Source organism: Teleopsis dalmanni, chromosome 2, assembly GCF_002237135.1.
Source record: "Teleopsis dalmanni isolate 2A chromosome 2, ASM223713v2, whole genome shotgun sequence".
NCBI lineage: Eukaryota > Metazoa > Arthropoda > Insecta > Diptera > Diopsidae > Teleopsis > Teleopsis dalmanni.
This window is the reverse complement of record NC_051847.1, coordinates 161,271,144-161,292,319: the sequence shown is the minus strand read 5'-3', so window position 1 is coordinate 161,292,319 and position 21,176 is coordinate 161,271,144. Positions and strand designations below refer to the sequence as shown.

Here is a 21,176-nt window from a genome sequence, read left to right as displayed (position 1 = left end):
AATTTTTGATGCTTACCCAATTAAATTCTGTAAATCACAGACGAATCTGTAAACATAGCGCTTGCCTGCAGTTTTATGAATGATATTCTTATCATAGTAGTAACGCAGACCTCTGCTCAGTTTTTCATAATTCATTTTGGGTTTATTCTTTCTAATGCCCCAGCGGCGTGCGACCTCATCGGGATCAGTTAATTTGAATTCCCAACCGTCACCTGTCCAAGAGATAAAACCCTGACAAGTTTTATCCATTAATAGTTCAAGTAGAAACTGCCACAGCTGTATAGGTCCTGAGCCTGTAAAACAAGGTACACCAGTTTGTCCAGGATAAGCACTACCCAGTAGTGCTTTATCTAGACCCATTGTACTCATATAAGCTGCTGGATGTTGGTTAGCATGATGAGCACTCCATTGATCTGGAGGAGGTTGACCAGCCATTGATTGAAATTGTGGTGCATCGTATGGCGTAAACTCAGGTGGATATGATTCGGGAAATCTTGAACGTCCGTATGCGTTGTATTTCTGTTCTGCAACTGCAGCAGCAGCTGCCGCTGTTAAACCATAAAAATCCGTACTATTTTCGAGATAACTAGATTGACTCTGATGGTCCTGCGATGACAGTGAACTGTGATAATCTGTATCGCTGAAATGTGCTGCAGTTGTACCAGATAAATGTGCGGGGAGTCCAAAATTTGACAAATCTGTTGGATCTGTCTGTGTATTATTGGAAGGACCCGTGTATGTTGTGGATGTTTGGGTACCAGGTTCTTCTTTCATTTGATGTTGCGTATAAAGGGCGGCAACAGCTACTGAATTTCTTACGGCCATCTGCATATAATTTAAATTAACGTTGTTATTGTTGTTGTTTGGTGAATTCGACGCACAATTGTCTGTATTGCTTCCACTAATCAGTGTATTCGTCGCTGAGGCAGGTGAACAAGTTTGTTGTTGTTGGGAACCCATACTGGTTGGTGGGAGCATCGATGGACTTGAATTTTGTTGCTGCGGTGGGGGGGTGTTATTACGTTCATGCCCATTATTATTGTTGTAACCTATAATAACAATATTTAAATAATAATAAAAAAATATAAACAATTATAAATTCAAAGAATATATAATAATTATTTAAGTATATAATAATAATTATTTTTATATAATTATATACATATATATAAATAAATATATAATAGTAAGTATTACAACTCATAATAGAGCAAAATATTGCAAAATAAATACATCATATACTTAAGTTATTATTGCATATTATTTATATAAAGTTATTGTATATTATTTATATAAAGATAACACATACATACAATATATCTGCATATATGTATATTTCTATGTTTATTATCTGCTATATATTTATTGAATATTTTATTTATAATATATTTAAATATTAGCTGTATGTCTATGGGTATGCTGTGGCTCTATTGGATGTGCTGTGACTCTATCGAATAAGCTGTGACTCTATCGAATAAGCTGTGACTCTATCGAATAAGCTGTGACTCTATCGAATGGCTCATCCGATAGAACCATAGCTCGGATGGATTTCTGTGAAACACACATTTATATAAAATATATAGATTTTAATAGGAGTTTAGGAGCCCAGTAGAACAAAATACTGCAATCCTAAGAGATCGTTTGTACCACCATATATATATTTGCTATAAAAAATTGCTCGTAAATCACTGTCGTTGTATTAATACATGCACATACATATACACACAAATACATATATGTTTCTTAAAATAATATTCAATATAAATAAATCCCTTACATATTTACATGAATTATTATCCCTTAGGCCCATGTTATGTAGAGTTTCATAGGCTCGTCATGCACAAAATTGTTGTTCTTTTAAGGCAAATTATAAAATTGAGTGAGAGATTGCTTCAAATTTGGTCATAACATGGCCTTAAGAGAATGTAGAATGAATAACTCTCTCTATAAAGATCAAAATATTTTTTTTAGATTATTTTATATTTCCTATTAATTATAAAAATATATAAATAACATTATTGGCAGACGATTATAATATTATAATTATAATATTATTATATTATAGTAATTATAATATTATTATTTTATAATAATTATATTAAAAAACTAAAATAAAAAATAAGTAAAAGAAATAATTCAAAGACCACTGATGATGGGTATTTGGCAATACCAACAGCTGTATGGTCAGTCAAAAATTCAATTAAGTAAAATAATATAAAAAAGTATTTTTTTCTTGTAGTTCATTACTTTTCGTAACGTCTCTAAAATAAAAAACACTAAAAAAAGTACACTTCCTTTTTAATTTTTAAGAGTAAAAATGAACAAATTATACTATACATTTATAAAAAAAGATGTTTTTTAAAAAACAAAAAAAAAAAAGAATTTACACTTTAACTTTTTTTTTTATTATAAACTTTATTTATGTCAACATTATATCGCCTAGGCAAAATTTCAGATACGCCGTTGTATATTTGCATTTTATTACTATTTTTGTATTTATAATTAATAATATTTAAATTGGAATTAATTAAAATTTTAATTAGTATTAAAGAATTATAATACATTTTTTGTTAACTCAATTTACTGTAAATGAATTTAGTCTTTTAACATATATAAATCAAAAGATTTTGTAGGCGTTCACACAGAAAAATTTTGCTCCATTTGCGGATGCTGATTCGATGAAAATTGAAATCCAATCGAAACCAAAAGCTTTGCATATACAAAACACAGCCAATGAAAACGAATAACAGCAATCTTTGGCGCACACACATACACACACACTCACACAAACACACATACAAACAACAAGTTATTCCAATTCTTTTTTACACAAAACTTTATTCATTCTCGTAAGCTTACAAACAAAAGTTAAGCAACTAACAACTAACAACAAACAACTCGAATGAGCGAGCGAAGTGAAGTAAAAAGCATATATAAATATAAATCGCTATGAAGCAACACATCAATGTTCCCAGTTAACAGTTCGCAGCTATTTTGCTTTTAAGCTTGTCTCTTTTTTGCGTACGCTTTATACTTTCCCCTTTTTAATTGCTTACTTAAAATAAATTATGTTCTGAGTATAAGCACAAATTAAATAAATAAAGTCTGAAATCAAACAAACAAATATCTGACTACCAAAACCTGTTGAATGGCTTTTCAAATACAATTATTCGTACATATGCCCAATCACACACAACACATACACATTTCTCAAACTGATATTCATTTTTTCATTCATTAGCATCACTTTTTTTTATTATTCATTTGTGTATTTCAACATTCATTCATTCGCATCGTTCGTTGCTATTCGCCATTTGCGTTGAAATAAAAAATGAAAATGAATATTGGACATACATACGATATTAGAGAAGCCAAGGAGCGCGTTGGCACATCTACCGCACATCGGCAATAGATATTAACTTTTAAAATTCTTACAAAATGAATGCGCCGAAGCATTGCGTACGTACGTACGTACGTACGTGGGTATGGGGGTAAGTTATTAAGATGTTGACACTCCTCTTATTGCAGTTACATTTACTTTTAACCTTTAAGATTCTGATTTATTTACAAATTTGCTATCATTGTAGCGATGAGATGCGACCAGGAATGAGTGCATACTGCAATTACTTGAACACACTTCAACACACACACAACAATATCACACACATGCATTTACAGTATACATAGTATATACAGTACGTACATACGTAGGTCGATATGTGCTCCAACAGAGACAGACATTTGCAAATTTTTTAATTATCGTTTTTATTTTATTAGTCAATCGTCAATTAGGCAGTAGCAATTACACGCATTACATCACTGTTAATTGCACTTACTGTTAGTATTGCCACTTCTATTTGTTTTACGCCTTTTAAAGCGCATATATAGCGCATATAAAGCACATTCATTCATCTCAATAAATGCTGTTAAATTGTGTTTTGGAGCTTTTGTGTTTATGCTTTGGATTTTTACATTTCTGCAGTATAACCTGTTGCTTTCCTGTTATTGTTTGATTTACAGTTAAAATAAAATTTATGCGTGTGTGTCATTTAAGTAAATTAAGCGGTAATGCCATAACTTTTTCCATCAAACCCTGGGAGAATTTATAAAACAATACATTAAAATATAATATTAACTAGTAATAATCAATTGTGTGTCAATCAGAAAACCTCTACCTCTGAAAAACATATTGTGCTTTATTAAAGGTTTGTTATAATTTCAAACCCTATTTTGTGTGCCATTATAATAGGCCAATATGCCTTATGGGATCACTAGAATATTTTTAATAACCTAAACTCAGTTGGCCGTGTGAAAAGGCTAATGGTAGGAGGTATGGATGATAATGGAGAAACGTCATAAACTCCATATCAAAACATGTGGAATTACACTAGGGATATCCATTAAGCAATAATAGCCGATTTTTTTACTTTTCGTTTTAAGACATCACAATGACTTTTTTGTAATATAGAAGGTATATTCTGTGATCAGTCCTTCTAAATAAAAATTCATTAGTTTCAATTCTTTTAGTTAAAATTTCTTTTTAATTAAGCCATCAATCTCCTATTATTTAGGCTAGGTTCATTGAGCTTGTTGAACTATATCTGGATACACCAATTTTTTAGGTACGGGATTTAAAAATTTAATATATTTGATATGAAATCTAAAAGCAATGTCGTATGAGTGATAAAGAGTGTCTAATATGGTATAATTGGCGCAATCTCTAGAATAAATTCAATTCACTATACAGAAACTCTTTATAGACCGAATTCTAGATTAGTTCTAGAAACTTGTGAACGAATAAGATCATAAAAACAGGCCATATATATTTTTCTTTCAATCGATTAATAGTCGACAAAAATAACAATCAATAACAGACTGCACCATGGGGATGCATCGGGCAAACTCGCAGAGGACCGAACAAAAACACAATTATCATCAAGATTCTCGGCGTCTCAGTACAACAGCCGAGATTTAGATGAGAACAATTGAACGGTAGTTATAATATGCATAGTATAGATTAAACGACGTTATTACCTATTTCTATAAGAAAATCAGATCTGAATTAATAACATAAACTCTACATACATACTCCACATAGAATGGCAGAAATATATCATCAAAGTTATAATCTTATCATATATCGACCATGTAATTTACACATGTGATAAAAATTTGCTTTATATTTATAAGAAATACATAAAAGTCTTTAAAATAAAATAAGGTTGAAAAGAGACGAGGAGAGTTAATGTCTGTTATAGAAACGAATTTTATATATTTCTTTAAATATATGAGACTAAGTTAAGCTTTGAACAATAAACTATTCTATATGTAGTTTTTATAATTTTATCTGACCCTATGGAAAATATTTTACCTACTTACAATACATTCAAAAGAAACAAGCAATTTAGCCTCATAAATTATTTGCAATTAAATTTTCAACATAGCGTAATGTTGTATCTGTATCTGTATTTTTAATTAAATTTATTATTTGCGGTTGCGTTGGCGGTGGCTGTGGCTGTGGCAGTTGCAAGTTTAAATTCCTTTTGATGTTTTTTACACCAAAATGTCTCATCAAACTTTGTTTGGAAATTATTTACCTCAGGATATGTAATTACACTTGCCATTTTATTCAAAAATCCTATGCAAATAATGAAGAGAATTTTATTGAAATTCTATTTTCTGTTCCTTAAGATGATTACCGTTGAATAAAATTATAAATAGAGATTGCAGTAGCTTTTTCATGGTATAGGCAATCAATCAGAAATTTAAAAAGTATTTTATAAATTTTTTTTATTCATTGTTTTTTTTAAAAACATTTAAAAAGTTATTAAACTTAAATGATTTGTTAAAACATGCATATTATATTAATATATAGTCAAAATGAAATGTTATTACGGAAATGCTATGACGGTCTGGATTATATTTCAAGTCTCACATTTTTATGGTTCTCCGAACTTTATTTTGCATATTTGAATAAAATGCCAAAATACAGGCGATTTTTGTGAATGAAATAGTATCCATGTTTTTTAGTTAAATTACTTTATTTTTTATATTTTCAAGAAAATGTAACTGAATATTTTTTACATTTCTGCTAATAGGAAAAAAGGAGTTCAAAAAATTAAAAAAATTATATCATAAAAATATAAATATTTGGAAATTGAGATAGATCCCATTAGATCTATAAGACTTAGAACCTTACAGAAAAACCTCAATATATAGAATCATCACAATAGAAACTAACCAAATGAATTGGAATGTTATTAGCGATGGTGGATATCGTTAAATACTCATGTGACTGAATGATTAACTTATATAGCAGCTACGGTTAAATCTGAACGGATCTGATTAAATTGGATGAGTTTATATATTATTAGTAAAAGTGACATACAGTATATATATAAAATCTATGGTATCCAGCTTAAAAATAATTAAGAGTACATCGGCCTTTATAGATTACATTTACAAAATATCTTTAAGTAAAATTTTTTTATATTTATTAACAATAACGTTTATATATTATTGGCAGTGTTATAACTTTCAGATAAGTTTTTACTATATAAGATTTTTATTTGATAACTGTATTCAAAAAACATCCACATTTCGCATCGTAAGGAGATTTGAAAGGTAGACTGAATAACAACTCTGTGCTCTGATGATGAAATTTATATACTATTAAAATTTAAAATTACTGGCATATAAAAGAAATAAAGCAAAATAATATGTGTAATACGTAATATGTGTAATATGAGTCTATTAATATAACTTTGTTTAAAATATAAAACAAAAATAATGAATTAAAAAATATTCTCATCATCATTTACTTAAGCTATTAGGTTATTAATTAAAAATTTCCCATTGCATTTAAATAGTATTCCTATTGTATTCAATCAAATAAATTATGAAATAAGCTCCATAATTTCACTTAGACAGATACTTAGATAAAATATATACTTTAAAATAAGTAACATTCAAGAAGTGCCACCTAACAGCACTTACTTCTGCAAAAAATTAAAAGTATCACCTAACAGCAACAAAAACAGGATCCTTACTTAGATAAACCTTCTAGACTTCTGACTTAGAGAAACTTCTAGATACTAAGTCTTTAGATCCCAGCTGTTTCCACAAATTACGAAAATGAAATTTCTACACTGCAGTGAAAATCTTCTCCATTCATTTGTAAGAGTTAGTTTTAGTGGATTAAAAAAATTACAACAAAAAAACAAAAAAAAAATAGAAAAGTAACAAAGCAAATTTTTGTAGAAAAGTCAAAGTTAAACTGACTTCTGAAGGTATCCTAGAATATAATTGAATTATAGAAAAATATTTATTTTTTTACAAGCAACTCTAACTCATATTTATAAATGACTATATATATAAAATTTGATCATTAATATAATAAGTAATATAATTTGTTAATTTAACATCTAAATATATATGTTATGTATATATTTACAATATATATGAAATGGGAACACAGACCTGATTCAGTTGTTCGAGAAATAGATTTCCCCTGAGTAAATATAAATAATTTTATTTAATATGTTTTAAAATCCTACTTAATTATCCTACATAATTGAATAGATATAAAGCTTATACAGCATTATCACTCCAAATTTTTAATGTGATTTTGTCTAGTCTAATATCATCATAATTAAGTATTTCCTTTACCTTGATTAAAATAATTAGCATCTAAGTTCTCAGCGTAGTAAGAATTTGTGGCAGAATTATGAGTTGGAACATATTCGCTAACAAAAGGTATATCATTGAAGAAACCTAAACCAAACGATGATGCGCTAGAGCTGCTAGCCCCTACAGATGCAGTAGAACCAACTGTTGTTCTCGAAGTAGAAGACGAAGAAGCGCTTCCCGTACTTCCGGCGGATAAACGCTGATGTTGGTGCATCTGAAGATGTTGTCGTTCACTATTATTATTGACGTTGTTTTGTTGGCCAGAGTGCAATTGATGCGCATGTGCGCTGTACTCATGAAGCTGTTGAGGATGCGTGGCTGCCGAATGTTGGTGCGATTGCGGATTATGAAGCGGCAAGTGATAGTTTGTATAGTTTTCATAACTTTGCAAGACCATATCGCCGTGATGTTGATATTCGTCGTGTTTAATATTTTTTAAGTAATTTGTCGTTGTTTCTGATTTTTTAGGTCTTATTAATTTATTAAAATCTTGACCTGATAGATTATGACGTGGATAATGTTTTTTATAGAAATTTTTTGTTTCTTCGGTTTCTATTTGTAATTCAAATTCCTGATTTAGTTGCTGTTCTGTTGTTTCTCTGCAAATAACCAAAGATTCTTTTGATGAAAGTTTTTGAGTTTTCGCTACTGCTGCCGCTGCTGAACTCGTGCTTGTTAATTTAGTTAATAACGATGTTGAGGGATTCGTTGTAGATACTATGGTGGAAGCAACTAAAAACGAGGAGGGCGGCATGTCTTTTGCTTTATAATATTCAAAATAATTGAAATTGTCAAATTTCTAATTAAATCACTCGTCATTGACCTAATGAAATTCAGTGTGTTCTCATTAATAATACTCGAATATGAGCCACGACATCTATTTATGCAATTCCAGCTGGTCGTCATATACACAATGAAACTCTTGATTCGTTAAGTTTATTTTTTGTTTAAATATTTATGCTGGTGTTACTTGAAATTTAATTTAAAATAATACAGATTTTTGTTATAAGATTTAAAGTTTAATTTTTTTTCATATTTATATTCTTAATATTCTTAATTTTTGCACATAAATGATTTAACGTTTCAAAAATGTTTACACTATGCGGGCGGGGGTTGGCTTTCATTTAATTTAAATTCCTAACCGTCGTTTTAATGTATAATGTATTTGGAGTGATCGTTTCAAAGAATTTTATTAAATACATTTTTATTAATTCATATGTAGAAACGGTTTAAGATAAATTTTTTCTTAAATTCTTTCATTTGTTTTTGCCTCGAACTTTTCTTATAAAAATAATCATTTCTTTTAAAATTATTTTTTATCCAATTTTACCAGTGCCGTAGCACTAAATTTATATTTTTGATTTTTTTTTTTTTTTGTTTTAGATAACACTTTTTACTAATATATTTTTATTTTATAATATAAAAACATTTCGTTCTGTTGTTATTTCACACGAATTTAAAACGGCTTGTACGTCACTTCGTTTGAAATTTCAACAAAATCAACAATATTTGAACTCGAATTTTTATTTTACTCCGCGTTTCGTTTTCTCAGTGTATGCACCTCTAATAGCTTCGACATCCGTTCAAAGAATGAGAATTTGTTGGTATTTGCTTTGCTGGTTGTTTTCCCTCCTTGCAATAGTAAAAATATTTTTTTTTTCAATTTTCTTGTTTTGAGTATGCAAACATTTTTAAATGCGTTTGTGTGGTGTGTGTGTGTGTGTGTGTGTGCGTGAGTGCGAGTTTTTTGTTTGCTGTGTGTGTGCGTGAGTGCGAGTTTTTTGTTTGCTGTGTGTGTTGGTTGTTGGTTGTTGATTGTATTATTTGTACATGTTTGTGGTTTGGTTTCGGTTCAAGTGAATCGCTAAATACTAAATGAATTCTCTTAATCAAAAGTTCATTTATTACACATTCATTCATTTATTTAGCACTCATGCAAAGCAAGTAACTTTTTAAAATTTTGCTATTATTATTTTTGTTTTCTGTTTTCATCTAATTTTTGATGTTGTTTTATTAAAATATTAAAACAATAGAAGTGCTAAAAATTTTTATAAAATTTTTAATAGTTTAAGCGCATTTATGGGTGTAAATACATCTTATTCTTTAGGGAGTCACATTTATTAAATGCAGATACATATATGAATATAGATATAAAGAAAATCTTATGGTATTATCGATGAAATCCATTATTAATATTATTAGATTATTTTTAATTTTTATTTAATAATATCTTGCAAATCTAGGAATTTCATAAAAAAAAACAAGTAATTTACCTACCACAAGTTGATCATTTTAAGAATTAAAATTTATTTTTATGTAAATACATTTTGCAATATTTTTGTATTAATTTTTTTATAATATATTTACTAAAATCTTTAACGTCATTTATAAAAGTGATTAAATCATAAATTGAAAATGTTATAATACATACGTATCTTGTTACTAAACTAAATCTATATCAGATACCCCTTTTGCTTCACTCTCGGATGCAGTCAATGTTCAACCTGACTAAAGTGGGGTGCAGACTATCATACTGGTGTGTCATACGAGTTGCGCTCTCTCTTGCTCAAATTTCTTCTAGCGACCGAATTTGAACAGGTATGACACACAAGATTAGGCAAAATTTTTGAAGAGTGCTTTTGCGGGTAGTGCTGTGAAAATTTGTGTGTTTAAAATAAAATTTTAAAATTGAAAAAATTGATAGTTAACGTATAGGTTGTGCTTTGCTTATAATTGATTATAATTTTGTATATTTTATATATGCCGCGTTTATTTTGCGATCTTTATATTCACAGCTTTGGACATCCCACAAACAGCGATTACTTTTATTAACATTCGATGAAAGCATCTAAAAATGCTTTATCTGCATCCATATTCATATTTTTTTTAGGTTTATTGGTCATTAAGCACAGTAGTTAAAATGAAAAGATCAGTAAAGAACCGTAGTTAATTTCATTCACTACCTGTAAAGTTTCTTAAGAAATTTTTCATAAATAGATCATACAAATAATGTATATATATATATATACATAAGAATGTATATACATATCTTCATTGTTTTTCAAGAAATTTGATCATTTCCATATTTTTGTTAGTTAAAGGTTATTAACATTTAAAATTCTTTTATTTTAATAACAAGTTTTAACAAAGAAAAGCATATTTAGAATACAAAGTATTATATCTTAAATTTAGGTTATTAATTAATTGTTATTACGACCAATTTTCAATATGTTTTTTTATTACTGGGCTTAGATCATAAATTTAACGATGTTTATATATAGATGTTTTTTTAAAAAAAATTTTACTTATAATCATCGTTTATAAATTAAAATAAAAGAAAATAAAATATTTAATAAATTAAATAAAATATTTAATATATTACATAAAATATTTAATTGTATTTTAATTTTTTATAAGAATTTTATGTAAAAATTTATATTTTTTTTAACTAAAATACAATTAAATATTTAACACAAATTTATAAGTGTAATTTTAATAATAATAAATATAATAATAATAAATACAATAATAATAAAATAATAAAAAAACATATTAAATTCATATTAAAATTTTACATATATCACCTGCTCACAATAAATTTGCAAGGCAAAAATGCTCTTGTATGACGTATGAATCGTTAGGGGTGACAGACTATCATACACAACGCGTATGCGAGAGCTGTTCACCAAAATTTTGGTGAGCACGCCAACACGTTGGTAAAGGTGGCAGACTATCATACCTGTGTGTCATACGACGTTTTTCTCTCTCGTATGACATACCAGTATGATAGTCTGCACCCCACTTAAGTAGCTGCAGTAAGAACACACAATAAATAAACAAATGTCTATAGATAATCTCTACACAAACATTTTCATTATAATTTTTATTCAAATTTTTTCAAACAAATAATTCCTTTTACTATAAACATCAGAAAGGATTTGCAAAATGTTATTGATTTTGTTGTAATATTTTTATTTATTAGAGAAGTTTCGAAAAGTACTGAACTTAAACACAAAAAATCTTTTTTATATTATTTTCATTAATTTAATTTTTAAATAGTGTAGAGAATACAATTAAAAATAGCATAACTAAACTAACTTACAGAGCGGAGATAATGAACTAGAAGCATTTAGTTTCTAGTAGTTTCTAGCTTAGTAAAAGAGGAGTACAGGAAGAATAATTTTTCTTATGTATTATAATTTATAAAATATTTAATTTAATTACTTCATTAATTACACATAAGACATAGTATAAAAATTATTCATAATAATAGTAAATAAATTTAATGATATGCTCTTAGTTGTCTCTCGGTAGTAGCTTGATTATGTTTGATAATTAAAAAAATAATGTCAGCTTATAGCTACATAACTTTTTACTTTGAAGACATTTTATAGGAGATAAACTAAAAAATATTATTTTTTACTGCTATTACTGATGCTGTTTTAACATCAAAAACTTTATATTGCCATTACGCACATTTAGTCTATATAAGTAAAATTATAAATCTATATTCAAAATTGGTTACATGGAAAGTTTATTATTTTGAGATTTAATTTTACTGAATAATATATATAAATTTAAAACAATAACGTAAAAATATATATCTGACTTCATAAATTAATATAATTTGAATATCGGATAACTCAGATAATGTTGGCTGTTCTTATTTTATTTATATAATACATTACATTTATTATTTCAAATATATGCATATTCAATTACAATCACACAGCATTATGAAATAACTAGACCAAATGACGACAATATAAAACAATTTGCGAATAAATGCCTCATTTCATATGAAAATTTCAGAAAAAAACATATGTGTAAACATTTTTCTATCGAAAATATTTGAAACACATTTTATATATGATTTATCGTTACTATTACTAAAAATAAATGTTTAGTATAGAATCATAGGCGATAAACTTATGTAATTATTCGAAATTCAATTGAAATTGAAAAAAAAACTACTTATGTTAATTTGCAAACATTATATTTAAAAGGAAGTAAATACGATAAAAATTGTTATTTTAATTACTAATATGAAAGATATTAATCAATCTTAACTTAGAGACATGTGTGATCTTGTATAGATTGGTCCGCAAAAAAATGTCTCTTATAACCACATTTTTTGCGTATGACGCGTATTATCACATTGTATGGGCTCTCCGAAAACTCTTCAAACTGCCATGGTACATCCTCACGAATGATTTGCTAAGATACCTTAGAATAAACCCGGTCAAAAAATACATAAGGGACAGAGCCCTGAAGCTATTCGTAAAAATCGACAAACTGTTCTATTTAGCACTATCTAATCTCAAAATAATCATTAGCCGCACGGGGCTGTACGCAGAACTTAGATCAGTCATCGAATAATCGTGAAGCTTTTGAGGAATACATAAATTAGTCAACGAGAAGGGTGCAACTCTGCAGAAATCATAGAGTAAAAGTGCCCAGTTGTATTAACTTGGAAAAGGCTCAACATAAGGAATAAATAATATAAAAATAAAATTACACAACTTTTATAATGTAATGAATATTTTTAACTTAGTGACAAGAGTTATTTTGTATAAATTGGTTCGATAATAAATGTCGCTTAAAGCCCCATTTTTTAATTGTATACGTACTACCAGTTTTTATGGGCGTTTATCATATTTTTTTTATTTTTATTCTCATATAAATAATATAACACAACATTAAATTTACTAAAGACATAAAATGTTCATCCTCAACAGTTTTAAAATAATTTAATAAGTATTCGACGAAACCATCGTCGTTTAATGAACTTAACTGCAAAGCCATATATGACCCATAACTACCAAAATTAAAATTTTCTTAAGACCAAAAAAAAAATACATTCAAATTTTATATGCAACATCAATATTAATTATTAATAATTCAATATATATTTCATATTAAAAAAAAAAACAGTTCTTGACAGTATAATAATCAAATTACTAAAAACAAAAATTCTATAGAATAATTTTAAAAACGGAAATACAAAGTAATATATATGAGTAAGTGAGGTAAGTGTAGGGTGTAAGATTGTCAAATTATATGTGTATGAGTATGTTGTTACCATCGTAGTGATCACATAATCATTGGAATCGGGAATTACTTGATGAGAATACTGACAATAAGTTTCGTATTGTTAACACCAACAAAAAAACAAAAACAAAAAAAAACAACAACGGCAGGAATAATGTTAGGTTCATTTCCGTTTCAAGCACGTGCGCATTACACATAAATAAATCAAAAATTTATTTTCAAGAAGTGAAGAAATCTGTACATAAGCCAACCAAACAGAAAAAGAAGAAACAGATCACCAATTAAACTCTTAAACATTTTCATTTACGCATGGAATAAAAGTACAACAATTGGAAACCCTTAACTCACTCTTCAGGTCTGCAGAATAGATTCAGGAAAGCTATGATGAAAAAGGCTTCAATTTGTCAAAATCTCATAATTTAAGCATGGAGAAAACAACATAATATGAAAGATAAGAAGGTGAGGTGAGCGTAATATGCGTAAGTATAGGAAACAAAAAGAGAGAAAAGATCAAGTATACCGCGACCGTCTGCCGCCTTATAAGGGTATTCGTATTCTGCCTTTGAATTTACATTAATATAAAATTAATAGTTTCTGCTCAAAGGCGTACACTTGCATACAAATCTATTTAATTTTTGTGAATTTAACTGAATGTGTACTTCACGTAATAAAAATAAAAGACATTATTAAAAGCACAGATGCAAAAGCTGAAGAACTCGACAACAACAACAACAACACAGGTAAGTAGACGCACGTGCGTTGCTAGATATTAAAGGAACAAATCACAAACAAATGAGGAACCAGAAAGGATAAGATTAAACACTCTTATTGCTCGCCCTTATTTAGATTGTCATATTATTGGGGAAAGAGACAAAAAGTAGGAGTTGCCAAAAGAAAGCACCTAAGGCGTTCATTCAATTTTTTTATGCACTTTGACAGATGTTTTTTATTTTTATATTATAATGTAAACGAGTTATTGAGCGAAAATTTCGGTAGTGTACCTGTAAAATTGTTAATTCTGGTTCTAGATCGAATTACGAGTTAGTTATTACTTACTGCAAATGTCAAAGAAAAGGTACAAAATAAACTATATTAAAAAAATATTATGCTAGTGAATGAAAAAATAGTTTCAGAATGTCTTCTTAAAATAAAAGAAATCTCAAAGGAATACGATATTTTTGTAATTGTATGAAATCGAATCAAGTAGAATAAATTTTATCAATGAAAAATATACATATATAGGTAAAAATATTGAATACAGAACGCGTGGACTTACGTTAACAATAAGAAGATCCTTCAAACAATCTGCATTTAATTTCAAACAGGAAGAGACATTTACTAGAGCTAAACGCATGCGCTGCTCCCTTTTCCTTTTGTGAGAATTTCAATTTTTTGTTTGAGTCTGCACAAGTAGCACCATCAATGCTACTACATACACAGCACTTGTAGATACGAATGCTATTCTTTATATTCTTTACAATTAACTGATAGTTTGAACGAACTTCCGGTATAAATAATATACCTGTGTGCTGCTTGTAGTTATTACATATGGCGTTTGCATGCTCGAGCATATAAGTAAATATACTTTTGTCATTGTGCATTCATAGTACGTGCCTTTTAAACGTACGTACTGAAAGCAATAATCAGTTCTTCGTAATACATTATTACACGTTGACATTGCTGTGTTGCGTATCGTTGTCGAACTGAGCGGCAGATAATGTAAATCGGATGTCAATGCATCTATGCAGTACGCGTTGGGCATTTAAATTCATTTCCAAGCCAAAAGAAAAAATTGCTAGAACCTGTTAGTAGTGAAGAGACAAAAACAAGAAACTAAAACTGTTTTAACTAAGCTACATAATAACAATTAACTTTTCGGATATATCAGTTAAGCAGCCAAACCACACATAAAGTTTAATGCAAATCAAATACTTCATAAAGACTTTGACATAAACAGGATTTAGTATTTCATTTCAAAGGATAAGCTGTTTATCTGACAAGGATTTTGATATCTTAAAATTTATTTCTATAAGTAGAAGTACATCACATTGAGTATTGAGCAACTAATAACATTAATTATAGTGAGAAAAAATTTAGTAATAATTACAAAATCGATATCATAAATATATAATATATGTAGTAAGTGGAAATGATCTGTGATCTGTAAAAATTCCCATTAACGTAATATTTCTCTTTACTTCTATAACTGCTACTCTCCCTTGTGTAATATTTTGTTATTATATTTTACATATTTTTAAACCAAGTGAAGCATAAAAATTTCTAACGCATTTAAAAAAAATTGTGTTGAAATTATCAATGCGGGGGAATATATTACAAATTAACTAAATTGGAAGATATTCCCTATAATATTAAAAAATAATAAGAAAGTGAAACTAGTGATCCGTGAAGCGGTCAAGCGAGTTCGATATATCAATAAAATGCTTTTTTTAATTTTATTTCAATTCAATACAATGAAAGCGTTAGTTCTTTTTGTTATTATTACAATATATTATGATGTATATCGGATAGATAAGAATTCGTCTGATGTGCATAAAGCACAGTTCAGTGCTGCAATGATGTTGCAATTGTTATGCTCGGAACGGATTTAGAAAATTTTGCAAGAAATAATCTATAGAGAAGTTACAAACATAGAAATTTACTTCGAAACGAATTTGTTTCATATCCTTTACACATTTAGCATTCTTATAAAAAAAAAATAATTATCAGTTTATTAATATATATTATATTTATGTATAAGGCGATTTTTTACGAAAAGTCATCTTATATTGGCGCTACATGATATAGTGATCGTATTTCACCCAATTTTTTAATTGGAGAGAGAGAGAGACTATTTTGCATATTAACTGTGTTGAACTTCGCTATATCGATTCATTTCGTAATACTGGTAAAGTATATTGTTAATATAGACTCCGCCATTTTTTCCACTACATTACAAATGTCTTCAGAAATCAAATATAGTAAATATATTTTTCATATTTAATAGCATAAAGTTTTAAAAATTATAATACTTAATAAATACTTTATTTATTTGCAAATAAGGAAGCAAATCAATGCCATAATCATGGTTATGTGTGGAACCATTGATTTATACAAGTTTCCTCCATTTTGTGTTCTCATTCTGAAAACGATGATTCATAAGCCCCTTGCTGCCATAAACTTCACGGATTAACTTTACTGATCAAGATTCGTATGATTCGCTACATCAAAATACTTCTTTATTAACATTTTATTGCACATCTGAAGATATCTGTATTACATTTATTTCTGGGTTGTTAAAAATGTCTTCAGATAAGTAACATTTTTATGTCATTTAATGTTAAATTTTAAATAAAATTTGAAGCATGGATTCATATTTGTAGATGATACAAGTGAAAAATCTTTATAAATTGGTGCCGTGTTTTCTTATTTACGAATAATGACGATTTTAAAACAATATTTGGAGATGTACCAACATAATTTAAATTTCTGCATCAATTGATTGCTTTGAATCAACCATGAATCCATAAAACTCAAGATGATAAAATGGTTAGCACAATAAACTTCATCATGTATAATTTCATATTTGAAGAAAGCAAAGGTCTCAAAAAATCGATCGTAAAATTATGATACAGTTTTTGGAGAATAATTAATTAATTAAAGATTAATTAAATTAATTAAATTAATTACAGAATTAAGAATAATAATCTTTCATCAAATGGTCAAAACAAAAAATCAAATTCAAAAAAATGTTTTTATCAAGACAATACACAGGTGTTTCTTTATTTAAAATATTCTTAGTATAATATAAGCATACGGAATTTAGATTACTTTAATTTCTATAAAGATTTTCAAGATCTCTCTTTAAAGAGTATATTGCACTTTATTTTTTTAAAACTAATAAACTGGTTAGATTGAAAGATGTTTACCACCATAAATGTTTAGAATACTTAAAAGAATTGAACAAATTACATATTTCGAATGGCTTGAACAGATACATTGAATTAAATGTATTAAACTGAGATCTGAAAAATCATAATTAAACGCCTATGTACCAACTATTATGAATAGTACCATTCACAGTGAGGACCACGAACGGGTACACAAGGCAACGCATCTCGTTGCATTGAACTTGGAAAATAGCAGCGCAATCCTTGTCATCCTTAATCCACATTGTCGCACAGTCTTCACCTAACATCTCTTAATACCATAGTTATCTGGCTCGCACTAGTAACTTGCTTTCCTCAGGACTTTAGTTTATTGCAGAAGGTTTGGCAACCGTGATGTAAAATCAGCAGCCAGTGAAGGACATACTGCGTCAAGCCGAAATCCGGTAACGGATTATTGTGGTCTTTTAAATAAATAAGTATACATTCACACACAACTTCTCCTTTTGCAATTTTTAGTCAAGTTATGTTAGTGATGAAATAATATTTTTAGAGAAACATAAACTAACACAAACACTACTATTCGCCAGCTAAAAATTGCACAAGCCCAGGCTCTGAGAAGACTTTTCAAAGTACCATGGTACATTAGGACGAATGACATCCTCAGGGGCCTCGAGATTGATTCCATCAAAAAATACATGAAGGATAGAGCCCTGAAATTATTTGCGAAAACTGACAGACTTATCAACACCGCGTTATCAAATCTCAGAATGCTTACAGGCTCCTCGAAGAGGTATGCATATCTGAGGTCAGTTATTGCTTAGTCTGATGAAGTGATAAACAATAATTCAGCCAAGGTGTAAAAAGGGGTTTTGAAAATAGCTCAAGTTAAGAAAGAGTAAAAGTGCTCAAGTGCACTGGCTCAAATAGCTTCAAAATAAAATAATAAATCAAAATTACAAAATATATTTTTTTAATAGTTTTACTATGAATTATTGTAATATATAATATGAAAGATTATACTTAACAATTATAGAGTAAAGAATAAAGTATAACAATTCAAAGAAAATTACATCCGGTAATTTATTTCCTTTAGTTCCGAATGAATACCTTGTACGAAAATATTTATTTATATAGAGATGCGTAATTGGTATGTTCTTTGGCACACAATATATGTAAACATATATTTAATAGATAACATTAACGCACATACATATATTCTATATTGAAATATGAAACGTTGTGATCATCTTCCCACACACATCATGGAGTTCGGCAACTTAAACAGGATCAGGATAGCAGCAACAACCACCAAATAAAGGACATACAAAAAAAGGTATTTAGGTTTAAAGTACGAAAAAAAATAATTAAATAAAACAACATTGTGTTGCTCTTTTTATGTGTTTTATTTACAAGAAGGGGGACAACAAGAGAATTTGATTTTGTTTATCAAAAAAGGAATGCAGAAAGATAAAAACAACTTACAATTACGTACCTAAAAACATGTGCGGAACTAAAAATCGGAAATAAAGATTCTGAATGCAAGAAAAGCATTCTGAAAAAAAGACACCACAGTAAAGAAAAAAAATGCACAACAGAAGAGAAAAGAACAGAAGAGAACAGAACAAAACAGAACAGATTCTTAAGTGAAACATTAAGAAATGAGAAAATTATAAACGTAGGTTAACACTTACTTTACTGTACTGACTGTGCACAGAAAAACTCTAAAAAGAAATACAACAAAAAAAAAACCAGACCCAACTGCCTTCAAACGTTTGTTGTTGTATTATATTATAGGATATGAAAGCAAGTGTGCCTGCGTTTTTGTACGTCCAACTGTTGTTTTATGTGCACATATGTTCCCAACGAACATTTTGTATCTGCACAAATAAAGTAGTCATGGTGATTATTGGACAGGTGCACCAGCAGCACTTGCAACGTAGCATAAAAAACAAACTTGCTTGCTTTATGCAAACGAAGAGGATGGAAGAGGACGTATTTATAAATGAACGAATTATTGGTAGCTTATTTCCGAAACGCAACAACTAAGCCACAGTCATAGTCACAGCCACAGCTACAGTCAACTTCACATAGTAAGAGTACTAACAGCTGAATGAAAGTTGATCCACAGCTAAAACAAGCTTACAACTTACCAATATTCGCATATATAAGTATGCATGTATGATTAAATGGTTCGTTCATTATACGTTAAACTAATAACACAATTATATGCATATATGGTTTTAATACTCGAATATTAATCCACAATATAAAATCTTTTCTCAAGTTCCGTCAAACTTATTTCTGTAATCAATTTTATATAGTTATAATTATTCGTTACTTTTAAACAAAGTTTTTTTTTTATAATTATAATATAATTTTTATTCAGTGTATTATGTTATACATCAAAACAATATAAATATAATTATAACTATTTTTATTATGGATAATACATTAGAATGATACTTAACAACTGTGTGAAAGCCGTTGCGACTAGAGGCCTGTTTCAATATATTAATTCACAATATAAAATCTTTTCTCAAGTTCCGTCAAACTTATTTCTATAATCAATTTTATATAATTATAATTATTCGTTATTTTTAATCCAAGTTTTTTGTTTTATAATTATAATATAATTTTTATTCAGCGTATTATGTTATACATCAAAATAGTATAAATATAAAAATAACTATTATTATCTATAATGCATTAGAATGATATTTGACAACTGCGTGAAAGCCGGTGCACCCAGAGGCCTGTATGTTAGTTATTATTAAATTGATATTAAAGTTTTAAAACATACCCAAATATGCTATTTAACTACCGTCGATTTCTGTACCCAACAGTAAAAATAAGAAACTTTTTATGTATTTTTTGATGTCTGATTAAACCACATAGTAAACTAATTTAAAATCCTTTAAAGTAGTGTCCTGTGAATAAAAGTACAACGCCTACAAATAGTTTGCAGTTTCAACCACCTTTACGTTTTAACTAAGAGCCAGCAGAATTTTAAATTTACCTGTGGTGGACAAAAGAGTATATATATACAAACGTTATACAATTTTGTCAGGTTTTCACTTCGGCCGAGTTAATTTGAAATTTTTATCTCTGTTGTTTGAATAACAGCGGTTGTACACAAAGCCAAGGCGTGGGAAAATTCTCATTCACTTTACATTTAATTTCAATTTTTTTTATTTATAATTAATGGCACTTATTTGTGTTTTAATTTAGGAACAGCAACATTACCCGCAGACAAATTTGCTTAAAACATATTCTGAAAATTTGAGTATAATATTTGTAATTTGCTCATTCAGACGCATCAACGTTGAAACCATTTTTTAGTCAAGCTATAGGTATATCTAATATCGAGTGTTAGTACTTCTATTTCATTTATTTTCTCTCTTACATGTACGTATTACTCTATTAACTAAAAATCGTTATTTTAAACGAAATGTTAAACAATTGTACTGATTGTTAATACCAAATTTTAAGTAAATATTTGAATGGACTGCTTACTAACTTTGAATTATTAAATCTAATAAACATAATTTT

The 21,176-nt window shown here is 28.3% G+C and overlaps 1 protein-coding gene across 4 annotated transcripts in view; it reads right to left on the bottom strand.

Moving 5' to 3' along the window:
* Window positions 1–21,176, bottom strand: part of LOC119679547 (ETS-like protein pointed) — a 90,743-nt gene that overhangs the window by 510 nt on the left and 69,057 nt on the right. For 3 of the 4 annotated variants that reach the window (XM_038091962.1, XM_038091961.1, XM_038091964.1), the window contains one exon: window positions 17–1,049. In XM_038091962.1, the coding sequence (XP_037947890.1) occupies window positions 17–1,049 (1,033 nt within the window). Of the gene's footprint in view, window positions 1–16; window positions 1,050–7,668; window positions 8,641–21,176 lie in introns of those variants that run through there. The other variant, XM_038091963.1, reaches the window with a different exon arrangement.